Below are 27,653 nucleotides of genomic sequence, written 5' to 3'. Positions count from 1 at the left end.
GATTCCTTCGATCTCCCGGTTTAGTTCTGCCGAGCGATTACATTATGGACAAAATTAGGCAAAATTGGGAAAGACGCGACGCGAATCGTGTAGTTGCTCCTACTAGGTCTATCCCGTTTCTCCTCGGTGGGCCCGATTCAAGAGGAAACGAACGACGCCATCCACTCCCCTAGAGGAGTGCCCCGTTTCTCCATCTTTACGACGAGAGGGTCTTATTTTGGAGGCTTTCGCAGGGACCGGCAAATATGCCTGCTCCTGTGCTCGCAACATGCCCCCTCTGGAAGCGGACACACCGGAGGAGACGGCGATAGACCGTTCGGACCACCTACACGGAGGAACGACGAAGCGAGCAAAGTTAAGCTAAAGATTGGATAATTGCTTGGCAGAGCACAACCTTAAAACTAACTTATTCTAACTGCAGAGATAGAAGGAATCAATGTTCCTTCGATCTCCTCCTTTAATTCTGCCGAGCAATTACATTATGGAAAAATTAGGCAAAATTGGGGAATACGCGACGCGAACCGTGGAGTTGTTCCTACTAGCTCGGTCCCGTTTCCCCTCAGTGGGCCCGATTCTCGAGGAAATGCGCGACGCCGTCCACTCCGTGGAGTGCCCCGTTTCTCCCAACTCCGCGTCAGGAGCCACGCAGAGCGTGGGCCTGACTCACGGAGGATGACGAAGAGAGGGTCTTATGATGGATCAAGGGCTTCCGCAGGGACCGGTGCGAACACCTGCCCCTGTGTTCGCAGCATGTTCTCTCTCCAAGCGGACGCACCAGAAGAGACGGCGATCGAGCGTTCGGTCCACCTCCACGGCCGGTCACTTGCTTATGCAACAAGCAGAGGTGGCCGGACTGAGATACGAGCAAGCGAGCAAAAAGAAGCTAAAGATTGGATAATTGCTCGGCAGATCACAAATGTTCGTACATGGTGGCCTTAAAATTAATTTATTCTAAGCTCAACTAAAGATCCCACGATGGATGCGACGAGAAAGTCCTCTTGTGCCTACCTAAGAGTAACCTAAAGTCAAGGCATGATAGTAAATAGAAATGAAAAAAATAAACATGGAAAAACAAGTACAAATTAAAATCGGAGAACAAGTAAAGTAAATTAAAGAAAGAAAAAAATGAGAAAAAATAAATAGGATCGAGTGAGTGGTCGCCAGTACTGACCACCCCCTACCGAGAGGTCAGTACCGGTTACCAAGAGTGGGGGGCCCCCTTCCAGGTACCTAAAATCGAAAAATCCAGAGATCCGTCCACCTCGGAGGCTCCCTGTGAAGTGAAATTTTCGTTAACCGCCGGCTCCTTATATACTCTCATCAAGTGAATCGATAAACAATGTGTGTAGCCTTGACAATATCGGTTGGATCTCGATCAAAAATTCCATCGTGAACAAAGAATACTTCAACGAAATGACATTTTAAGCCATTATTTATACTAGAACATTGTTAATAAATGTTTAAACTATATTCCTACGACGGTTGTTAATAATTGCGATAAATAAACATCAAGATATTGTAAACTCTGCGAAGGCGAACGGTTTCGGTGAATGTTTGTTCATTTCCGCGATTGTTATTAACATTTACGCATGTCCCCAATACTAATCGAACAGTGTGCATTTTATTTATGCACTACAAATGATTATATAATTTATAGAAATTGATTTTGATCGAGATTCGAAGTAAAAACGTGTTTCGTAAAGTTTTAAAGCATGGAAACTAATAATTGTCTATTTGGTACATTAGTTTAACATTTGTTTAATTCTTATAATTTACACAATACGTGTAGAAGATGTATTTTTTACTTAAAAGCGTCGAAATTCAATTAATACCTTTTCTAAATAGAAAAATCGTCGTGATTACCACTCGTGAATCGATAAACAATGTGTGTAGCCTTGACAATGTCGGTTGGATCTCGATCAAAAATTCCATCGTGAACAAAGAATACTTCAACGAAATGACATTTTAAGCCATTATTTATACTAGAACATTGTTAATAAATGTTTAAACTATATTCCTACGACGGTTGTTAATAATTGCGATAAATAAACATCAAGATATTGTAAACTCTGCGAAGGCGAACGGTTTCGGTGAATGTTTGTTCATTTCCGCGATTGTTATTAACATTTACGCATGTCCCCAATACTAATCGAACAGTGTGCATTTTATTTATGCACTACAAATGATTATATAATTTATAGAAATTGATTTTGATCGAGATTCGAAGTAAAAACGTGTTTCGTAAAGTTTTAAAGCATGGAAACTAATAATTGTCTATTTGGTACATTAGTTTAACATTTGTTTAATTCTTATAATTTACACAATACGTGTAGAAGATGTATTTTTTACTTAAAAGCGTCGAAATTCAATTAATACCTTTTCTAAATAGAAAAATCGTCGTGATTACCACTCGTGAATCGATAAACAATGTGTGTAGCCTTGACAATGTCGGTTGGATCTCGATCAAAAATTCCATCGTGAACAAAGAATACTTCAACGAAATGATATTTTAAGCCATTATTTATACTAGAACATTGTTAATAAATGTTTAAACTATATTCCTACGACGGTTGTTAATAATTGCGATAAATAAACATCAAGATATTGTAAAATCTGCGAAGGCGAACGGTTTCGGTGAATGATTGTTCATTTCCGCGATTGTTATTAACATTTACGCATGTTCCCAATATTAATCGAACAATGTGCATCTTGTTTGTATATTATAAATCATTAATTACTTTACAAATATTAATTTCGATCAAAAATCGAAAAACATATGAAAACCACGTTTTACTTTAATTTACGATCACATTTAATTTCTATAGGCAACTCAATCATTTACAATGTACAACTAAGATGCATTCTCTAACATAAATGTTCGGAACATGCGTAAATGTTAATAACAATCGCGGAAATGAACAAACATTCACCGAAACCGTTCGCCTTCGCAGAGTTTACAATATCTTGATGTTTATTTATCGCAATTATTAACAACCGTCGTAGGAATATAGTTTAAACATTTATTAACAATGTTCTAGTATAAATAATGGCTTAAAATGTCATTTCGTTGAAGTATTCTTTGTTCACGATGGAATTTTTGATCGAGATCCAACCGACATTGTCAAGGCTACACACATTGTTTATCGATTCACGAGTGGTAATCACGACGATTTTTCTATTTAGAAAAGGTATTAATTGAATTTCGACGCTTTTAAGTAAAAAATACATCTTCTACACGTATTGTGTAAATTATAAGAATTAAACAAATGTTAAACTAATGTACCAAATAGACAATTATTAGTTTCCATGCTTTAAAACTTTACGAAACACGTTTTTACTTCGAATCTCGATCAAAATCAATTTCTATAAATTATATAATCATTTGTAGTGCATAAATAAAATGCACACTGTTCGATTAATATTGGGGACATGCGTAAATGTTAATAACAATCGCGGAAATGAACAAACATTCACCGAAACCGTTCGCCTTCGCAGAGTTTACAATATCTTGATGTTTATTTATCGCAATTATTAACAACCGTCGTAGGAATATAGTTTAAACATTTATTAACAATGTTCTAGTATAAATAATGGCTTAAAATGTCATTTCGTTGAAGTATTCTTTGTTCACGATGGAATTTTTGATCGAGATCCAACCGACATTGTCAAGGCTACACACATTGTTTATCGATTCACGAGTGGTAATCACGACGATTTTTCTATTTAGAAAAGGTATTAATTGAATTTCGACGCTTTTAAGTAAAAAATACATCTTCTACACGTATTGTGTAAATTATAAGAATTAAACAAATGTTAAACTAATGTACCAAATAGACAATTATTAGTTTCCATGCTTTAAAACTTTACGAAACACGTTTTTACTTCGAATCTCGATCAAAATCAATTTCTATAAATTATATAATCATTTGTAGTGCATAAATAAAATGCACACTGTTCGATTAATATTGGGGACATGCGTAAATGTTAATAACAATCGCGGAAATGAACAAACATTCACCGAAACCGTTCGCCTTCGCAGAGTTTACAATATCTTGATGTTTATTTATCGCAATTATTAACAACCGTCGTAGGAATATAGTTTAAACATTTATTAACAATGTTCTAGTATAAATAATGGCTTAAAATGTCATTTCGTTGAAGTATTCTTTGTTCACGATGGAATTTTTGATCGAGATCCAACCGACATTGTCAAGGCTACACACATTGTTTATCGATTCACGAGTGGTAATCACGACGATTTTTCTATTTAGAAAAGGTATTAATTGAATTTCGACGCTTTTAAGTAAAAAATACATCTTCTACACGTATTGTGTAAATTATAAGAATTAAACAAATGTTAAACTAATGTACCAAATAGACAATTATTAGTTTCCATGCTTTAAAACTTTACGAAACACGTTTTTACTTCGAATCTCGATCAAAATCAATTTCTATAAATTATATAATCATTTGTAGTGCATAAATAAAATGCACACTGTTCGATTAATATTGGGGACATGCGTAAATGTTAATAACAATCGCGGAAATGAACAAACATTCACCGAAACCGTTCGCCTTCGCAGAGTTTACAATATCTTGATGTTTATTTATCGCAATTATTAACAACCGTCGTAGGAATATAGTTTAAACATTTATTAACAATGTTCTAGTATAAATAATGGCTTAAAATGTCATTTCGTTGAAGTATTCTTTGTTCACGATGGAATTTTTGATCGAGATCCAACCGACATTGTCAAGGCTACACACATTGTTTATCGATTCACGAGTGGTAATCACGACGATTTTTCTATTTAGAAAAGGTATTAATTGAATTTCGACGCTTTTAAGTAAAAAATACATCTTCTACACGTATTGTGTAAATTATAAGAATTAAACAAATGTTAAACTAATGTACCAAATAGACAATTATTAGTTTCCATGCTTTAAAACTTTACGAAACACGTTTTTACTTCGAATCTCGATCAAAATCAATTTCTATAAATTATATAATCATTTGTAGTGCATAAATAAAATGCACACTGTTCGATTAATATTGGGGACATGCGTAAATGTTAATAACAATCGCGGAAATGAACAAACATTCACCGAAACCGTTCGCCTTCGCAGATTTTACAATATCTTGATGTTTATTTATCGCAATTATTAACAACCGTCGTAGGAATATAGTTTAAACATTTATTAACAATGTTCTAGTATAAATAATGGCTTAAAATGTCATTTCGTTGAAGTATTCTTTGTTCACGATGGAATTTTTGATCGAGATCCAACCGATATTGTCAAGGCTACACACATTGTTTATCGATTCACTTGATGAGAGTATATAAGGAGCCGGCGGTTAACGAAAATTTCACTTCACAGGGAGCCTCCGAGGTGGACGGATCTCTGGATTTTTCGATTTTAGGTACCTGGAAGGGGGCCCCCCACTCTTGGTAACCGGTACTGACCTCTCGGTAGGGGGTGGTCAGTACTGGCGACCACTCACTCGATCCTATTTATTTTTTCTCATTTTTTTCTTTCTTTAATTTACTTTACTTGTTCTCCGATTTTAATTTGTACTTGTTTTTCCATGTTTATTTTTTTCATTTCTATTTACTATCATGCCTTGACTTTAGGTTACTCTTAGGTAGGCACAAGAGGACTTTCTCGTCGCATCCATCGTGGGATCTTTAGTTGAGCTTAGAATAAATTAATTTTAAGGCCACCATGTACGAACATTTGTGATCTGCCGAGCAATTATCCAATCTTTAGCTTCTTTTTGCTCGCTTGCTCGTATCTCAGTCCGGCCACCTCTGCTTGTTGCATAAGCAAGTGACCGGCCGTGGAGGTGGACCGAACGCTCGATCGCCGTCTCTTCTGGTGCGTCCGCTTGGAGAGAGAACATGCTGCGAACACAGGGGCAGGTGTTCGCACCGGTCCCTGCGGAAGCCCTTGATCCATCATAAGACCCTCTCTTCGTCATCCTCCGTGAGTCAGGCCCACGCTCTGCGTGGCTCCTGACGCGGAGTTGGGAGAAACGGGGCACTCCACGGAGTGGACGGCGTCGCGCATTTCCTCGAGAATCGGGCCCACTGAGGGGAAACGGGACCGAGCTAGTAGGAACAACTCCACGGTTCGCGTCGCGTATTCCCCAATTTTGCCTAATTTTTCCATAATGTAATTGCTCGGCAGAATTAAAGGAGGAGATCGAAGGAACATTGATTCCTTCTATCTCTGCAGTTAGAATAAGTTAGTTTTAAGGTTGTGCTCTGCCAAGCAATTATCCAATCTTTAGCTTAACTTTGCTCGCTTCGTCGTTCCTCCGTGTAGGTGGTCCGAACGGTCTATCGCCGTCTCCTCCGGTGTGTCCGCTTCCAGAGGGGGCATGTTGCGAGCACAGGAGCAGGCATATTTGCCGGTCCCTGCGAAAGCCTCCAAAATAAGACCCTCTCGTCGTAAAGATGGAGAAACGGGGCACTCCTCTAGGGGAGTGGATGGCGTCGTTCGTTTCCTCTTGAATCGGGCCCACCGAGGAGAAACGGGATAGACCTAGTAGGAGCAACTACACGATTCGCGTCGCGTCTTTCCCAATTTTGCCTAATTTTGTCCATAATGTAATCGCTCGGCAGAACTAAACCGGGAGATCGAAGGAATCAAAGTTCCTTCGATCTCCTCGGTTTAGTAATTTCGTTTGTATTGCGCGTCGAGAGAGATCGATGGAACTTTGAGTCCATCTATCTCTCTCCGGGTCTCCGCTCGCAGCAACCTCCACGTGGTGAGACCTGGTAATCGGTATTACCCGCGATAATTCTTGGTCGCGGGTAGTACCGAGCTAATTGGCTGCGAATTTAGAATTTTCCATTAATTATATTTCTGCTGATAGAAATTGGTTAAAAAGTACATCGTACTTTATATTTACAAAAACATATGGGGAAAAAGAATAGAACCCTGAAGCATTAAACAAAAAGTGAAACATTATTTATACAAAGTGAATGTCCCATTGAGCCTCATTATCAGCGTTGGTTACGCGTAGTCATGGCTCTGCTAAATCTAAACAAGCGATCAGGGAAGGATACTCACTACACACGCCTTGCCGACGAATATTTTCTCATCTTGCTGGAAAAGTCGTTCCGACAATACTGCCGGGTTGTTCCTTCTTCAGAAATATTTAGAGAATCCGACTCTGGGTAGATTTTACGTCCTAGGTAGAAAACTTTTCGTAAAAGTACAAAAATAATGTAGAGAAACTCAACGTATCGCCGCTTTTTTAAAGTTTGACTTTAATTTATAACTATTTAGTACCAAAAATAATTAATAAATTGTATCCCACTATATTCGAGAAACTCTCCTCTACTTTTATACTCCAATTAGGACTTTCTACTATCTTTAGTTTGCATGTAATACCTCATTTTTGTCGAAAATCTCAAGTTTTTGGAGAAGTGGGGGTAATACAGTACTTCGTCTTCTGCATTCTTATTTGGGGAGTGCGGCTCTACAAGGATCGTCCACTAGTTATCGGAGGGCAGAAAAAGTTTCAATTTGTCCGACAGTATAATTTCCGTCCCTACTAATATTTTTCGAAATGCCTAAAAATTTTTATTTGGATAAAAATTCGAGTAACGAATAAATGTTAAACGCTGGAATTTCAATTATAGAATGAAAGATTTCACAATATACGGATAAACATTGTATCGTTCGATCGAATAAGTTTCCATTGCTTTCATTCGAATAGAATCATTTGCCCTCTTTGGTGATTCGTGACATCCGATCTGTATTCGTAGTTCGTCGTAGATGTCGCCAGGAACGATTCTCTCTAGCGCCATCTCTGTAGTTTCCGTGGAAACGTAACTGTCTCGGCTAACTGAGCCAGCTATTCGCGACTGAAATCGCGCTGATTGCTGTTCTCGTATCGTAGCGTCGAGCGACAACCGCTCAATTTTATAAGCACGCTACCTGAATGAATATTACAAGCCGCGATTATAGCGCGCGGATAATTCGACGACCAGGAGGGTGGCCACCAGGAGTTCCTCTCGCGTGGCCACGAGGATCGACCGATATACGTGCGATTTTTTACCGAAATTTTCGCGCGGCGTGTTCTCTTGTTCCATTCCCCGAGAACCGTGGTGCTACAGTCGTTAATTATGCGCCAGCATACCTTCGAATCGTGCACCTAGGTGGACGAATGAATTTTAATACGGAATCGCGTATAACGTGGCATTATGCGCGACGAAGGGATGCCTGGCCGGAACTAGGATGGGTGGAACGGGCCGAGGAGGGTGCATTTATACGAAATGAATTCTGCAAATTTTCGAGCGAACAAGCAGCGACTTTAATTAAAATGCACCGCCAGTGTTCGGTTTTAACGTGGCTCTCGATAGATAGTTTGATATCGTCGCTTTGTAAGCGGCGACGGTATTGAAATATCTAGACGAACCGTGGCGGATCGATGATTTTATTATTAATTTCTTCGTACACCAATTTGAGCATTGTTCGACGGGGATCGTGGCTCGTAGAACTTGGCTTTGATAGGTATTTTTGTTTAACGAAATCTTTGGTACTGTATCCTGCGAGGATATTGTCGTCAGTGGATGTTGAAACCATTGGCGTAGTACTATGAGTTTTTCCAGGAGCTAGAGTGAACGTAGCGACCTGTATCGTTTTATGAAATGGTGTGCTACGTAGTTAAACCCCTTAGGAACAAGTCTCGGTCACTTTTCATTTTCTTTTCACTCAACTTCGTTTACATTATTAAATAAATTTTAACTCCCTTTTTATACTTCGGATTGTGCAAAGCTAACGTTCTTGCTAACGCAAGAATTATACGTTTGTATATACATCGCACACGTATGCTCCGTACGCGAAGATACTTCAAACGTTACCATAAATTGCAACGATATCGGATTGCCCATAAAATTCAAATCCCTTACATTTATTCCTCGAATTTAAGATCCTCCACGGCGAGATCGCATCTCCGCCCAAGAGAACGTTGGATTTCGCGTAAATACTACACGATTATCGCGTTCGAGTATTCGTCCCTGTGAAAAGATTCATCGAGGAAATATTTTTCCAATACTCGATCGTATCGTCTAATCGAATTTTCAGCTTGAATAATTGTCCCTGTCGCGGAACGCGAAGGAATTCATCGTCTCGTAGCCGGTAAATAAAATCCGCTCCCGAGGATACGTCCTCGTGATGTTGGTAATCGAGCTGTTCATCGAGAACGTCTTCGATTAACATTCATCCGCTACAAAATCGATGAGACTGCAGCCAAGTTGTATTTGGTATTCCCCTTTAATGGAATTCACGGGGTTCGCTGAATGCCTAAGAAGCGTTTCGTCGGAGTTCTGGGCGCGATTCCCTCTTACGAAACGTTTCTCTCTCATAGACGAATTCGCGACCACCGGTAGGGCTGCATTATTAAGTTCTGAACGGTCCTTGCGGTCCCTTCTGCCCCCACCCCCGCCCTACAGCAGCCCACGGATAATGCATTCGTTTGAGTGCCTTGCCAAACCGTGCTCGAAAGTGCCTGCCGCGTACGAAGACAAGAAACAACCGTTGGAGCACGCCCTTCCGGATAAAACAATCCGAAATCGATTGCACGGCTCGAGAGTTGCGCAGCCAGTAAGTTCCGATATCAATCGCCTGACAGAGACACGACTCGGGATCGGAGTAATGGTTACGGAACGAGCGACACGGGATACAAAAAGTCTCACGACCCAAAGAACCCAGTATCGCTCGAATAAACGAAACAATTTTTACTCGGATCTACGGGACAGGGTCCTCTGTATCGATGTCACAGTGTACTCGGTGTCCAGTCATTTTTTCACTCGTGTAGGTTGTTATCCATTAACGAAGATCGAAACTTGGGTCTTTCTTTTATTACATCTTCATCGGAGTATTGCCAACGAATTGTTAAGATTTTCCCGTTGAGAATGAGTCCAAACACGACCCTTTTCGGACTATTTTTAGTCCTACGTGTTTCGCGCATGCGCTCGCGACACGGTCGCTCCAATTATGCGAGTTCAACCGAATGATGTCGTGTTTGGGCTCGTTTTTATCGCAAAAGCTTCAGCAATTTAGCGGTAGTGTTCTCACAGAGGTAGAACGATAAGTATAAAAATTTGAGGATCAAGACACGTCTGACGCGTTGATTTCAAGGAGTTTGGAAGCAGAAATTTCCATGGAAGGCAAGATGTTCGCAAGTGAGAAGTCGTGCATGAATTACAAGGTTTGTTTATACACGTTTGCTCTCCAATTTACGCAAAGTTAGGTCGTCGTGCGTACACAGAGAAAATTCGTACAATTGGTGGAACTCGGTGATCACACATGCGCGACGTGTAGAAATAGTCAAGGAAGACAGGGTCTCGTCCCTACGCGTTGTAACTTGGAGAAGCTCGCTAGTTTACCCAACTGCGTGCTCGCACACGCTCGGTAGATCTTCCTCGCGTCGCCATCTACGTTCCCATTTGTTTACCTTGCTACGACACCGTTAACAACGTTCTTGGTTCGTGGCTGACGGATAATTAGCATTCTCTGGATCCGACACGGCGGAGTCAGCCATCCGAGACAACTGTTAAAAGGATCGTTCACTTTCCCGCGAAGATCGCAACTCAATTGTCGTGGCAGTGTCGTTTCACACTTAAGTCGATTTAGCGAACCGCCGTGTCGAAATTCAGTTCGTCGCGTTTTCGTCGGAGAATTCGTGTGTCCGTAGTCGGGGCAAACCTTCTTCCAGAATTATTTGCAGACATAATTTTCGCGCCACGAGCGCGCTCGACGAATCACCTTACTGGTTACGTGACACGTGGACCTTCCTTTGCTTCCGTACGACGCGGTAATAGAATCGGTACTCGATAATTGTGACAATTTATTACCTACTGTATTCGTTCAATATCGAATGAATGTGCACGAAGATTTAGTTACGAGTACAACGTAGTCAGTATTTAGTCACGAGAAAAATTTAGAACCTACTATATAGATATTTAGTTTTCCTAAAGTATGTAATATTATGATTATTTATTATTCGGAAGAAGGTAATGTTCATCGATAAATTTAATCACGAGACGTGGTAGTACGTTAAGGTTCAATCGAGAGAAAATTGTAGCGTTACGTTAATACTTTCTCGCGAACAGATGGTAATAGTAAGTTATGGTATCCTCGAAAAGACGTAGTACTGTGTTAAAGGATTTCAATATCCATTCACGAAAGGTAGTACTATCTCCGTCTGTACTCGTTATCATCCGCTTTGAAACGTCGTGGTACCGGATCAAGATCGTAGCAACATCTGTTTCTACATATACGTGCTATAAAGTTAAACTACGTATAGACGTAAATTTCAATTTGCACGCGACGAGAAGGTTAGTAAGTCTACGCGGTAAGTTTCTGCATTCGGCAAAATCATTCCTTAGAACAGGGGTTCCTGACACGTTCAATGCGCATAACTCGAATCGTAGTCGCTGAGCACACAGAAATGAAACTTTGGCAATATGCTACTGACTGAAATTCGTGACACGGGCCAAACTGGAACAGTCTGTACAATATAAGTAGTTTTAATATAATATCAACAAAGCATAGTAGAAGATCTCGTAAAGTATAATAATAATAATACAACGTTATGTGTTTCTTTTTTTACTTAAAATTACACCTATTGAAATTCTTGAGAAAACGTTCTCGTTAATTTAACCAAATATTTCTAACGCTACTACAAAAAAAGAATCTTTACATTGTACCAATTATCTTCTGATTACAATTCGATCCAATTCCTACAATATTGCACCAATACATCGGTGCACAATTGGTGATCGAGCACGAGACCAAAAATTACAATTTTCGCGCTGAAAAAAAGAACAAAACGAAAACCAAAGACACTGTTTCGTTTATCCGGAGCGAAATTATTTCACCTATCCGGGACCCGAGTTCGACCCATCGTACAATTTTCAATCTCGTTTGAAATGTATCGCGTCAGTTATCTTCTCGTTACGATCCGGATCCAATTCCTAAAACGTAGCACCGATAATAAATTGGTTCGAGCACGAAATCATTATCCGTTCCGAGGAATTCGCCATTTTCGCGTCACGGTCGATCGTTCTTGAGTGCACGAGCGACGTCACGCACCTTATATCCGATCCAATTTCCTCCAGAGACAATAATATTGATGCGAATCAAGCCGGTGACCTCGAGTGTCGTTCTCTATATGCCTTGCCGTCGTTCCGCGGAACAAACACCGCGCCTCTGGCTTGAATTGTTCCGCGCATCTGCACGACTTCCGGCCAAGGAACGCGTATATCGACGTATTCGCAGCCCACCCATCCACGTATTGCCGACAAGATAATTATCCCGATGATGCACTCGAGGCCCCTCGAATTCGGGGAACGTTCGCTGTTCCCTCGTTCTCTCGCCTTCCGTCGAATAATCTGAATCGAGATTTCCGCGTCGAGTCTGGTTATGGTTCTAGTTACGTGACGCGCGGTACTCCTGCGCTCGTAGAGCCGCGTAAACGATCTCCGCGCCGGCTCGATAAACCAGCACCGAACACGGAATTCGCTTCCAGGATCGACTTAATTAATTCCTGAAGCATCGGTACATATTTTGCTTGTTATATTCCTGGCAAGTATTGTACCGCACACAGGGTACGCGAAGGTGAATGATATTCGAAATAACGTCGAGATTGTCGATTCGCGAGGTAAAGATACGTAATCTTTTCCATTATTTTGGTAGAAATTAATCGGTCAAGATAGACTTAATTAATTTCAAAAGCATCGGTACATATTTTGCTTACATTGCGGCATGTACGAGGTATGCAAAGATAAATACTACTTGGAGTAACATCGAGATTCTTGATTTACTAGGTAGAATCTTTCCCATTTTTTTGGTACAAAATTGATGGGTTAAGATAGACTTAATTAATTTCAAAAGCATACATAGTTTGCTTATATTGCGGCATGTACGAGGTATGCAAAGATAAATGCTATTCGGAGTAACATCGAGACTTTTGATTTATTAGGTAGAATCTTTCCCAATCTTTTGGTACAAAATTGATGGGTTAAGATAGACTTAATTAATTTCAAAAGCATACATGTTTTGCTTATATTGCGGCATGTACAAGGTATGCAAAGAGGAGCAACGTCGAGACCGTTGATTTACGAGGTACAATCTTTCCCATTTTTTGGGTAGAAACTGACGGGTTAGGATAGACTTAATTAATTTCAGAAGCATCGGTACAAATTTCGCTTGTTATATTACAGAGAAATATTGTAACATGTGCAAGATATCTAAAGATAAGTGCTGCTCGGAATAACGTCGAGATCGTTGATTTATAGAGGTAAAAGTAAACAATTTTTTTCAATTTTCTCCGTAGAATCTGGCGAGTAAAGGTAGACTTTATTAATTCCAGAAGCATAAGTATATATTTTGCTTGTTATATTGCAGGGAAATATTGTAGTATATACAGGGTATGTAAAGATTTAACGAGGTGAAGATAGAAGGTGCAATTTTTCCTGTTTCCTGGGTAGCATCCAAGCTGTTAAAACGGACTTAATTAATTTCAAAAATATCGGTACATATTTTGCTTGTCGTATCGCAGAGAAATATTGTAGCATTTACCGGTTACGTAAAAATAAATCTCGTCCGAAAGTGTCGATTTTATAAAGTAAAGATTCAGGCACAATCTTTTCTATTTTCTCGGTAGAATCCAATAAATTAAGAATTATATTTTTATTTTTTACGCGAGAAGATTGCGTCTCGTGTCGCGGCTGGTCTTATTCGTTCAGAGAGCATCTTCAGATGTGAAAAAGGTGTACATATCTGTTACGCCATAACCTCAGATGCAATCTCTTCGTGTACGTACAATACATAATTACATTCGGTAAAGTTTTATCCAAGATACTGTATCTCACAGTCGTGAGACTACACGAATTAAAAAGTATTTTCATAATATGTAGAATTAAACGAATAAATATATACAAATAACATATATATAATTTATTAAAGAAATTGAATCAATGGAGCTACCACGCTTCATCAAATTCTCAGTCGTAATAAAGTATAGACCGATAGGCAGAATCCGCGAAAATTTTACAAAGTGCAAGTTCTGGTTCACCAAACTTCAATAGAGAGAATCCACTTGAACAAAAGTTCTTTGTGATTCTATGTGAATTTTTACGAGTACAAAGAGCTCGAAAGAACAAAGACCCTTTCACGAGCCTTTACTCGAGACTCGCTAGCGTGCCAGCTTCGATTAATTATAGTGGAATCGTTAACCCGAATCGTAACAGTTGTAGAATTAAAGTGAAAGTTACACGTTGCTACGTCGTAGATACTATTGTTCACGTATACCGAATTTTCAATTTTTCCAAAGTCCTTGCTTCGCGCCGCGTCACAGTGTAACCCAGTTTGCATTGTTTCAGCGATCGTGTGCCTAGAGTGACATCCATTAAAAGTTACACATGATTGATATTTCGCGTTAGTTATTGATGGGTTCGTTCTTTAAACCGGAACGCTTCGTATCGATATGTAATGTTTCAACCAACTGCGTTTTCCACTTTTTCATTAAAAAAAAAAAACAAAAAAAAAAAAAGAAACAACGGCTTTTGCTTTTTTACAGCACAAAGGCTGTTTCACGAGTAGCACTATGGAAACTAACAACACACTACAATGCAAATTACCGATACTTAATCTACTAAAAATACACGCTTCGTAAAATCGAAACTCAGGTGTCTAATGGATCGGTGGTTTCCCAAATCTTTGATGGTAAAAAAAACAATGGAAAATTGTTCGAAATAATGGAACATAAAGATATATCTATGCTTGTTAAACCCAAATAATCGATACGTTAACACGATGAGTGTGTTAACTACTTTTCCCAAGCATTCGAAATTATTTTCGAATGCTTTCAATTACTTTTCTCCAATATTCAAACGAATTTCTTTCGCGCCTCAATTTCGGTTACAAGACATCCTTCGTCAGCCAAGATTCACGCCTCTTTTAAAAGAACCAATTGTATTACCATCAATATTCATATTTGAAAACGATTAGACGATATTAGAAGATGTAGCGTCATCGAGTTCAATCTCGACCATGAATCAAAATTCATATTCCGCCCCTATAATTCGTCGATGGGGATTTCCAGTGAGGGAGAGGTAAGGTTACCCTTATTACCGGCATAGTGGCAACAAAGCGTCGTCCATTAATCAAATGACAAAACTGACCGTGGCTGTCTGCGTCAACGCGTCTGTTTCCTGTCGTGACGTCGACGAAATTGACGCTCGTCAAAGGGTGAACGCGATACGTTTACGCGTTATTCCTTTTTAGTTCCATTATCCGTGACGAGATTCTCCCCGGTCGAATGCGCTCGTTCTCGTTCGTCTCTTTCTTTATTTTTGGCACGCGTAAACGCTGTTTCCACTCATTGAAACCGGCTCCATTATACGAATCGGCCGCCGTCCTCGCTAATGAACTTAATTAGCGATCTTTGTAGTCGCGAATAATTACACGAGTCCTCCATCCGCGAGGGAAAACTTCGGTCAGAGAGCCCATGGATAAGTTCGTTTTCGTGTAACCGTTGACGAGATGTTTTACGGATCGATAACAATTGGGAACGATTTCGTCTGCTCAGTTCGATACTTCAAAAATTATATGAGAAATTTGGTTGTAAGAAAGCTATTGGACTTTGTACATACAATCCCTTGTACTTTGTATATACGCGAAACTGTCAGTGGAATATTCTGTGGATCGATTCGATATGTTTGATTTGATACTTTAAAAATTGGATGGTATGCACGATTTTTTTTGCCTGAGAATTATAAGTTTATATATATATTTATTCGTGTTTTGTATATAATTTGCGTAATTGTCGAAAGGATATTGTTTAGATCGGTAGCAATTACGAACGATTTGTACTACCCGAGAATTGGGTAATTGTGAGACTTTCGTGTGTGATAATTATTGATTTCTGTACATATATTTGCTGGTGTTTCGTCGCTAGCTTTGATTGTTTCTTTGTGTGATAGAAAAGAAATTTATATATATATCAAATTTCATAAAGAAGACTGTTTTCACGCGAAGGGAATTTCACAAGATTGAATGGAGACTCCACGGAGACGCGTGACTTAATTCAACGTGACAGGTGATCGCGCGTATCCCCTGCAATTGCAAGTAATTAAAATTGCCGACTATTCTCTCTATCTGCCACTTTAATTAATTAGACGCGACGACGTTCCGTTTGACGAAAGCTGAATAGAACGTTTAATTAACGCGCCCACTCGCGAGGACCTTCTGTTCCTGCGACGAGTCTCTCGCAAGGGTAAAATCTACTGCACGAAGCTATAAAAAATGCACTCGAGCAAAATATGCACGATGCGGGGGACATCCGTCTCTTTGTCTAAAAATTGCGTTTTCACGACAGCGAAGCCACTAATCGTTACTTAACGCGATACGAAGTCTCGTTTAATAGCGAAATGATCTTTTACGATAATTTTGATCATTAGATCTGACTTTCGTCTGAGTGAATTCTTTTCAGCTATCGAAAATATAGATATACACGTACATCGTCTGTATTACGTAAACTTGTTACGCGTGGTTCGATCACTTATTAATATTTAATGAATATTATTATAAATTATTATACTAATAATAATAGTAGTAATAATAATAATAAAAATAACCTTTTGTGTAAATATATTAATACAATAATGATACAATTATGTAAAGCCGTAGGAGGAGAATAACAGTTGCATTTCGTTCTTGGCTAGCGTAAGACTCAAATAAATTTAAAAACACGCCACAGTTATTCATATCGATAAAAATACAAGAATCGATAATGTTACCGTGCATTAGTAGATTGGCGACGCATATGGACGTCTTTGTTCGTGTTTTAGAGGATAGATTTTACGTAGAGTTTACAGCTTTATACTATCAGAGTATTGTGGTCATCTTTTCATCGTTATTCGTGTTTTTTTCAACTCGAGCGATCGTATTTTCAGGAACACATACCTATGGAAACAAAACTCAGCTGCCCGAACTTCATCCTATTGTACTCCATTCATTGTCCTCTTCGAGCGGCCCGTTTGAGTTCGACCAGTTTCGACAAAAATTTCTCCACCTGCGTTTCGCATATTGATAAATGGCTGTCTCGATTTTCGAACATTACTCGTGACGTTGTTGCAATCCACTTTTAACAAGACTCTACAAGATAGGACACGAGCCTTGAATTACCCTAAAATTGTAACTGCTATTACCAATCGAATAATTCATACGATCACTCGTGCGGATGCATTGCTAGTACACATATTCGATAACACAATTGAATTTGCATCGTAACGAGGATACGGATAACGCGGCGAGGATAAGCAAAATTTTCCCGGTTATATATAAATAATTATAGACGGCGAATCAATTAGTCGCATTTTAATCGCGACATCGATCGCTAATTATATTTTTACCGACGTCAAATTGATGTCGGTTATAATTTAAATAATCGTATACACCGTACCGATAAATTAACTAGTAGATCGCGTAACTCGAACCCAATTTCATACGTGCTCTCGATCGCAGAATATTTTCGTACGAGATTCTCTTCGTTAAGTTATATAACTACTTATAAGTTGTATAATTAACGCTCAGAAGGTTACAAAATCAAAAAAATTTATTTCGACTCGTTAAGAAGCATTCGTATCCTCGAATTTTTATTTCGAAAACAATTTCTTTTTCTCCTTGGCGCTCCGATAACAGACGTCGGCCATATTGGTGTCCTAAAATCGACCCTTTGGACTTGATTTCACGTTTCAAATGTTCTTTGCCGTTTCTTCGCGTAAAAATCGTCCCTTTTACGATCCCGTCGCGAATAATACACACCGTACCACGGAATTGATTCAATTTTGATCGGTTCTCCGGCGGTTTGGCTCGGGTCGTGTCGCTTGGAACGTCGATGCGCGCGCACCAACCTCGTCGATTCGTTGAATCGCGCAATTAGGAGGATCAGAAGTTCTATCTGGCCGGGCACCGCTGCGCGACAATGCCGCGGTAAACTCGGCCGCGGATTGACGGACGCCGGGACGAAGATTTGTGACAGATAATCGAGGTATTGTTTCACAGGAACGTTCGTGGAATGATCGGGATCGCGGGGCCAACCTTTGTCCCGGTGCACAGCCACGAATTCAATTTTGATCCGTGCACGAAGTATTTCGAATTACGGGCGTGTGTGCCTCTGCCGAGGGTAACAACGAAATCTGTTACGCTTTACGCGGTACTTTGTCGAAAACCGGAGACAATTCGTCTCTTTGAGCAAGCATGTACGGTTTGACGTGTTTCAATCTGTTTAGCTGTGATTGGCAGTCGGAACGTCGGTACTTCGATCTCGCTCCACAAAGTACTTGCAGCGTATGGTTTCATTTTCGGTACTTGAATCGCGAGGTCGACTGACCGTAACCAGAACGAGGCGCGCAAATTCTTTCCGTTATCTATCGTTCGCGTTAATAACGTCCACCTTCTTATAAATCCAGATGCAATCTTCTCGCGTGCGTACTATACTTAACGGTTAACGCAACGATGCTTCGAATAGATCAGAAATTTATTCTTTAGATATCATTGTAAATTCTTTCCATTATCCAGAATTCGCGTTAATAGTGCCCTATATGACTCCAAATGCAATCTCTTCGCACGCGTACTATACATAAGAGTAAATGCAATACAGTATCTCGAATACATCAAAATATAATCTCGATCGATCAGACATTCAACAATCCACGCAAACAATACCACCCTCTCTGTAACACCAAATGCAATCTCTTCACGTGCGTACTGTATTTGAATTTTATCCCAGATTTGTCAGCTATTCTTTCAAATTCCTTCCGTCGTCCTACCAGCGGCCCGTACAACTGACTCCAAATGCAATTTTTTCGCACGCGTGCTATACTTGACGGTCAATGCGGCACAGCGACTCCACCAGATCGGGGGAGGTTTAATCTCGATCGATCGGGTATCGTTACCAATCAACATCCATTCTTCCCGTAACCCGGTGTCCAGGTTTAAAACTACTTCATTTTCGTCGCGGTTCTCGACACGGTTCGTTGAACGTAAATTTAATCCCCGAGCGTTCCGCGGCGTTCGGAACGCCGTGCTTAATTGTCCGTTTGTTAGAAGAGCGTTGCGCCGCCGCAAGTACGATACCGCAACGCGCGCCCGCTCGCGGTAACGCGCTCGTTAGGGGCGGATTTGCGTTTCACGATTGCTAATTACTTTCTGATTCTTACGCGAGTCCCTCCGAAGGGGTACGGGTTAGGTCTGGGGGACGAGGGGACGGATATTGCGTCGTTCCGCCCCCAGGATTCGATTTGGTACGGAGTTCGGCGTAACGATAGCGAGAGCCCGCGCAAACGAAGCTGGTTCTTCCGCTGGGTAAAGGTCCACGGGAATCGATATTACGGCCAAACTGTCGAAAATGAAACGACCGTGCTGGGAAATATTCCCGCGGCCTTAGAATCGAAGAGTTACCCTGGAAAAGGGAACAGATATCGATGGAATTGTGAGCAGCGGTACGTATCGAAACTTCCACTCGTGTATCTTGAATCTTCCACTCGTCCTTTGGATGAAATACTCGCGAATATCGTTTGGAAATTTTCATTTCGTAACAACGACGATCGGTGACGTTTCTCTCGGACGTTTGCAACGAGGATATTCTGCTGCTTGTTAGCTTTCGAGTGACACCAGTGTTGGGGAGAATTATACAGTTAGTCGTTGCATGCGGATTATTAGGAGAATGATTTAAATAATCCGTACGGGAATCATATGTTTATATGAAAAATATTGCATATTGTTTGTGTGTTATTTTTACGTTGAGGATACGTATGAAAATATAAAGATAGAAATACTGGATCGTTCGGTAGTTTGGTCGTTGTTTCGTAGAGTATTGGGGAATGGTGAGACTATCGAACGATTGAGTGTTTTCATTTTTCACGTTACAATTTAAATAAACGTTGAAAGCAGCTTTCGACACAGAGAACTGGCACGACGGTCAATGTGTTAAAGAATACATTTTGAAATAAGTATACGGACGAAATTAGACCCACGAGTATCATGGAGACACGAGCACCTAGGAACTTAGAGTCAAGGCAAGTGGCCGCCCAAGGTTACTTTCCCCATTATAAACCACACAATGCGGAATGATGACCGCTGCTCGTTGTAACTTAAGCACTCTGTGCAGCACGGTGCAGGTTCGGATTCTTGCGTCAATTTCTTAGAATCTTCCTCACGGAATATATAAAAGCCTAATTACGCCAAGACTAATGGGCGAGCTTTCGAGCCGTTCCGCTACTTAACCCTGAATTATGTAGACGATTAATAATTTTTCACGTACGTGTCTTTCTCACGAACGAAAATGTGCGGACGAAAATTTATTTTATTCGAATGAAAATATGCTTAACAAGACACGACTCCGGTGAAATTATTTGTCAGTTTCAATGGAATTAATCGTTGCTTCGCTCAGAATGGAGAAACGAACGAACGAGATACATTGTTAGGTAGAAATCATTTTATCGGAAAAATCGAATCGCACAGTTTCATCGAACCGAAACGGTGTCGCCTAGTAACGGTATTAATGCGCTGTTTTCCAATTATTTACGGCGATCCGTACGCCGGAAACGAAGAGGTTTTCGTAATAAATCCTCCCATTTAAATCCACACGGCGCGCGATAACGTCAAGTTGTTAATGACGGTGTAATAAAATTTTACAGCCCATTACGATGGGACTATCGAATCGCCACGGATATAGGAAAATTAAGAGCCGGCGGCTAGAGTTTATTAGATTTAATGCTCTACGAGTTGATTCCAACCTCGACCACCAGGTATGTCAAACTCATTTTGACCCTAGAGCCAATTTTCCTTTCGATATCATATCGCGGATTTGCAATTATTTTACAACGGTCAAGAATATTTCAAAGGCCCATTTTTTCGTCGTACCACCACCGACCGGTAACCTTATAGAAAAGATAAGAATAATTACCACGCGAAAGAAGCGAACGGGTGTATTTATTTATAAAACGGTGTCGATACACGCAACAAAAATTGTCTTAATATTATTTCATTTCTTTTTTTTGTAGATACTTGGCCCCGTTCTGCAGACATCGAAACGTCAAAATTTGGTATAGTAATCTTGAACTTCTGACCGTTTTGTTCTTTATTTTCGTAAACGTTCGCATAAATGCCTACTCCTAACTATGAATAACATGCTAGTGACGAAACTTCGCGTAATAACAAACATTTAAAAAGAAAAAAGAAAAGTATGCTTGTTTTGTATAAATAGATGTTCTTTCGATTTAATCTCGTATTAAATAATTAGATTCTTAGTTTCATTATTGTTAACGTTGCACTGTAATATATTCCAAGTCTTTGATTTATGAAATTCAATGACTTCTTTTTACAAATTTACTATGATCTCGTTCCAAAGGTCCTAAAAGTTTGAATAGAAGTATTATTTGTCGCGATTCAAACGATGTACGAAAAAGAAATGAAACAATGAGAAAATTGAGCCACAAAATCTAGTGGATCGTGACGCTGTGTGAGGAGATTGTGTCCGGAGTTGCGGTGGGTCCTATTCGTGTACCAATGATGGTCAAAATGTGTATCCAGATAAAACAACGAATAAGAGGTATGGAATATTTTACAATGAACACAAAAATATTTAACTCTTCGCCTGTAATGCCAGAAGCAATCTTTTCACGCGGGTACAATACTTCAGGATCACACTAACACGTGACGGTGACACCAACAAATCGAGATTTTATCACGAATGATTGTAAATTAACGTCTACTCTTTCCATTTAACGATATTCGTGTCAATAGAACTTGCCATAATACCAGAAGCAATCTTTTCACGCGCGTACAATACTTTAAGGTTAACGTGACACGAAAAAGTCGAGATTTCATCACGAATGATTGCAAATTAACGTCTACTCTTTCCATTTAACGGTATTCGTGTTAATAGAACTCGCCATAATACTAGAAGCAATCTTTTCACATGCGTACAATACTTTAAGGTTAACGTGACACGAAAAATTCAAGATTTCATCACGAATGATTGCAAATTAACGTCTACTCTTTCCATTTAACGATATTCGTGTCAATAGAACTCGCTACAGTACCAGAAGCAATCTTTTCACGCACGTACAATACTTTAAGGTTAACGTGACAGGAAAAAGTCGAGATTTTATCACGAATGATTGCAAATTAACGTCTACTCTTTCCATTCAACAATATTCATGTCAATAGAACTCGCCATAATACCAGAAGCAATCTTTTCACGCGCGTACAATACTTTAAGATGACGGTGACACGAAAAAGTCGAGATTTTATCACGATTGATTATAAATTAACCCCTGTTCTTTTCGTAATTCGGTGTACGTGTCAATAGAGCCTACCGTAACGCCAGATGCAATCTATTCGCGCGCGTGCAATACACCTAACTACCGTTGCCGATTGTTAAATCGTCGGACGCATTAGTTCCAGGCAAATAACGAATTGGCAATGGTGCACAGCTTTTACGGTTAGAATGAATCGAAAAATTCCTTTGGACCGCAATCGAAGCGGATAACGCGCGGTACCCGCTTCATTACGTATTATTATTTCACGTACAATATTGGTTTTCCGGGGCCGAATCGGCTGTTACTCGGCGAATGCTGCGCACGGATAACAACGATATCGAATTTCTCGTTAGATCGCGCGAGCTGTATGCACTGTGTGATTCGTGCGAAATAAAGTCGCTGAAACTCGTTGTTTCGAAGCGTGTAAGTGAGTTTAATGACCGAAACGCTGGAATGTTGGCTAACGTAGATACCCACTAATGTTGGCGTTCCGTTCCATTGAATTAACAATACGGTTTCATTCCGTGCGGAGATACAGATACACGTAATTTCTTATTATTTGTCAATCGTATTCCCTTAACCCGTTATTACCATTTTGTAATATTCCTTATTAACTCCTCGTTAAACTACACTCCATCGATTTTAACCTTTACCCAGAAAAATCAGTTTCCAAACTATCTTAAATATATTGCCACAAAAATTCAGGAAAATGTTCACAACTTTTCCCACCGACGTACCATACGAGAATTTCCTAGTATTCTCCGTGTTTAAAAATGTCAAAATTAACGTCAAATTCATCGAGATGACTATCAAATAAACTCTCCAACTCCCGTGCACAACCGCTCTCTAGTCGATCCTCGAACTCCACGCAAACAACACCAGTCGTAATAAAAACTTAAAGACAAATCTGCTGAAGCGAATCGCGGACCAAGTTAGAAGCAAAAAAGAAGAAACGAAGATGAAAAAGAAGTAGCCAACGGTCGTTCAAGGATAGATATCAAAGATGGATCACCGTCTCGAGTTGGTTCCATTTAGCTCGTTAGGTCCCAACTTCCCCGGATCTGCCCACCCTCATCCCCCGTTCATTTGTTTCCGTATTTCAGTGGCCGGTTCTCGCTACTTTCGCAGTCCGGTTTTGCATATCGAGCGTGCCTTAACTTTAATTCACGGACGCGGCTCCGCATCCCCGAGCAAGATGGCCATAAAGTCTAGGTGTTGGAGAGGATAGGGGTGGTTGGGGGTTGTGGGGAAGACGGCAGGAAGAAAAGCTCGGATAGCATCAGGAGCACGGGACGCGCCGGTTGTCCTCCACCAGCCTCGCCCGCGAAGCAAAAATCAGCGACTTTCGCGAAGTAGCGATGCGACGTTACTATTCATGGGAAAAGTTTTAATTTGCGTGCGGCTGCCGCTCGCCGCCCCATCGCCTGCATTCATTCGGGGATCGGCTCGCGTTTACGCGGACCGACGTCTGAACTTCGACGAAATCAGAACCGTGAACGAACTTCGGCCGAGAATCGAAACGGCACCGAGACTACGGATCGGATCACCGCGACGATTTAATCCGCGCTATTAATTGGCCTTCGAGTTGAAAGCAACCGGGCTGGTTATCGCGATAAACCGATTGGCTCCAAGAGGTAGTAAACTTTGACACTCGACTGTGTATTCGAGATTAAAATAAAATACGCTAGGAACTCGACCATGGAAGAAACGTGAAAGGAAGGGTACGGATGGTGCTTGGTTTGCGATTTGATTCTGGGACTTTTGGTGTATATATAGTAACGAAACGTGGTGGGTGTAAAGGTGTCTAGTTTCGTTGAGAGTGATAAGGAACAAGTTTGATTGTGCTTTGTTTTCGCGTTGTGACCGGTATTAGGTTTCTTTTGGTACTTCTGGATATTTTTAGCTGATTATTGTTCTTCGAGTTGTCGCAGCTTGGGAGCCTGTGACCAGTTGAAGGTAACTGCTCGAGGAATTTTTTGGTTGAATTTGGGAAACATCTGGGTATTGTTATTGTATAGGTGAAGATGTCGTGAGTGCGATTTCAATGTAAGGGATTTACATGTACAGCTTACAGAGTTAGTTTTGCCAGTTGTGTGGTATTACGTGCAGCTGGAAGGATAGAGACCATAATTGGTCAAAGAACAGTACACCGAGACATTTCAAACGTGCACTCAACGCGTTACCATTATGCTTCGTAATAATTGAAAATACTAATATCTTCTTATTTCCTTGTGAAGTAAGTATTCCACGGAACTTTCCTTTTAAATCCCGTATTATCCTTCGTTATCCTAGTGTTTCGTTTTTACCAAGTCGTTTTATTCTCGTTTTTGCTTTTAAAGTCTTTTGAAAAAAAAGAAAGAAACAGAAATATTCGCAAATGGAGGTTTCAAGTTTTAATTGGCACAATTTTTTCTCTCGTAGTTATTCGTTAATGTCAAAATGTGAAAGTTTATAAACGTGCGTAGTATTCGAAACGTGAGAAGGCAATCGTTATTACGATCGATGATAAAATCAATGTCTTTGTACGAGAAATGTGCACCATGTGCAAATAAAATCGCTGCTTGGCTCGGTTTTGCTAACTCCCACGTATAATAGTATTCATTGTTTGATCAAACAAAAAACGAGTTTGAGAAAGTATCAGATCGAATGATATCAGTATGCATAGAAAAAGTTTTAATTCTTAGTCAAGATTCTCGCGGATGTTTGCGCGTAGCATTCGAAATTGGTTTCCGTTCGATCTGTCGAATCGTGGTATTGTAAAATATTTTCTCCTCTGTAACAGCCTCAAGTGTGAGAAACGTTTTCGTATTAACGAGTAATCGAAAAGAATGATGGTACAACGATTAACGAGAAATTCGACAGGATGAAAACAATTTTCTTTCAAATGTTACGAGGTGGCTGATGATAGACTTCCATCTAATAAGTATCGCTGCAAGTTTGTTAACCTCTTCAGGAAAGAATCGTCTACTTCCAAATAAATAAAAATTCAAACCAATACCGAGGCACGACGATCTTACGAGTACGTTGAAATATTACGTCATCGGAGAACTTAATTACGAACATTTATTCGCAATTTTGGTCACTATTTAAATGCTAACGATGCGGCTACGCGTCAGTATCCTTGAAAAGGATAAGAACACCAACTATATCACTCACCATAGTTTCCTCCAAAACTCTTTACGAGTACATACAAGTTCATCCACCTCCCATCTTGAATCACCGAGTAGAAGACAGACTTGGTCCTCCCTTGAGAAAACTTCTTCAGCTTCGTAGCGTTCTGCCATACACTTTTTCCCATTACGAGGTTCTTAAAGAGTGTCTTCAACGACGTGAAAGCCCAGCATTGCGTAAACTTGCATGTAGTCTCGCGACCGGGCAATCAGTGGGACAATTACACAGAGGACGATAACGCCTGCAGCCAGGAGAGACACTTTCCCCGTAATACACGTCAGGCGATACATAATGAGCACATAATGGTGGCACGGCGGCAGAGTGGCGCGAATTAGACGGATCTTGGCAAGTTTCGAGTTCCAACGTGAAATTTCGTTCGCATGGGTGGGAACTTCCCGAGTGACTCCGAAGTTACCTGGAGAGGGCGAGACGGTCGCTCTAAGCGACTAATTTAATCGTTCGTGATTTTCGTCGCGTAATGATCCTCTCTTCTCGCTCGTAGACGTCATCTACTTTTCGATGACGCGCTTGAAAACGGGAATTTTGCGCGACTGGTGTTCAAGGTGCGCGTCCACGTGACATTCACCCTCCAGAACTGTCGCTGTGTGCGTGTACATGCAATCGAAACGAGTGGTTAAGGATACGGTGGTTATCGAGGCGAGAAGAGCTATCGAACGAAGAGAATCTTTTTAAATTTAATTGGCGAGGATTTAGAGTGCGTTTACCAGAGTCAAATGTGTTTGATATTATTATTAAGAAAGGTGTTTTTATCTAGCTTACGGGTATAATATCCACGGAACGCTATCTGTTACAGTTTTCAAGGTGAAATTTTGTCCTCGGTTTCAAGTTCAAATGTTCTTAGTTTCAAGGTAGAATCTAGTTCTCGGTTTCAAAGTGTAATTTTGTCCTTAGTTTCGAGACAGAATTTAGTTCTCGATTTCAAAGTGAAATTTTGCACTTAGTTTCAAAGCAGAATTGTGTCCTCGGTTTCAAGATAGAATAGAGTCCTCGGCTTCAAGGAAGAATTTTGTCCTTTTTGGCACCAATCGTAACTCAACAATACGACTGTCAGTCTTCACGACGAATATTACGATCATTTATTTCCCATTCACTGTCCTCCCATCGAGTGACCCTTTTTAATTCCAGGAAAAATTCTCGACCGATCTCGGATTCAAGGCGTCTCGTGGAACCGAATCCTCTTCTCGAAACTGAGGACCACCGTATCGATATTTGGAACGTAGCTCTATCTCTGAACATCGTTCGAAGGATTTATCGTCGTCTTCGCGTCACGAGAAATCGAATTAGGCACGGTTTCGTGACATTAATCACCGCGTGGTGACAAAGCGAGCTTCGGTTTCCGGGTGCAACAAATGTCGCGACCATTCGCCGTCCCGACGATAAAAGTCGTGACTTACTGTCACGTCGGCACGTAACTCGACCACAGTCTGCGATGAAAGCTTGTCTCGCGACGAACCTGTCGCGTGCAAAGTTCGCGGCTCGGTTTCCACACCGTTCCGCAAACACAACGCCGCGTGTGAGCAAACGAAACATCCGACGAGGCGTTTCGAGCCACGTGTTGTTGTAATTACTATTCGGGGAATCGAGTTAACGAGACCGAATTCGCGTAGAAAAATAACGGGTAAAAGAAAGAAAACACCGGGTAGGTTGACTCAGCAGAGACCTCCGCGTCGATGGAGTTGATTCGAATACCGAAACACGGTTGCATCGGTTTCGTTCCTAGCGACTTTAAAGAAGATTGCCCTTCAAAGGCCATTCGAAACGTTCCTTCTTGCACTCTAACGAACCGCACCGGGTGAATGCTAATGTCGTTTGTGAACTTTGAAGACGATAATTCTCCAAACAAATGGAAAAGAGATTGAGAATCATAAATATGAAAATGATTCAGTTTCGAGGAACACGAGATGCGTTCGAATCTTTCTGTGGGCTAAGTTTATGGATATTGTGTTCTTTCATTGGTTCAGGGATGTTCCAAAGGTAAATAGTCTATTACTATTTCGTTGTTAGGTGTGTAGCTACATCGAAGACCAAATAATGAGATTTCTTGTAAGATTTAGAAATATTGAACGTATTCGGTTGAAGGATGTTTCGAAGGTAGATAGTTTGGTACTGTGT

At 40.5% G+C, this 27,653-nt stretch overlaps 1 protein-coding gene across 11 annotated transcripts in view; it reads left to right on the top strand.

Moving 5' to 3' along the window:
* Positions 1–27,653, top strand: part of Rg (A kinase anchor protein rugose) — a 543,414-nt gene that overhangs the window by 154,020 nt on the left and 361,741 nt on the right. For 8 of the 11 annotated variants that reach the window (XM_076323643.1, XM_076323636.1, XM_076323641.1 and 5 more), the window contains exon 2: positions 21,090–21,131. The exons of the other annotated variants lie outside the window; for them this stretch is intronic. In XM_076323643.1, coding sequence (XP_076179758.1) covers positions 21,090–21,131 — 42 coding nt within the window. The remainder of the gene's footprint in view (positions 1–21,089; positions 21,132–27,653) is intronic. 11 annotated transcript variants of the gene reach the window in all.

Source organism: Ptiloglossa arizonensis, chromosome 11 (genome assembly GCF_051014685.1).
Source record: "Ptiloglossa arizonensis isolate GNS036 chromosome 11, iyPtiAriz1_principal, whole genome shotgun sequence".
NCBI classification, from domain to species: domain Eukaryota; kingdom Metazoa; phylum Arthropoda; class Insecta; order Hymenoptera; family Colletidae; genus Ptiloglossa; species Ptiloglossa arizonensis.
This window is presented reverse-complemented; position numbering and strand designations above follow the sequence as displayed.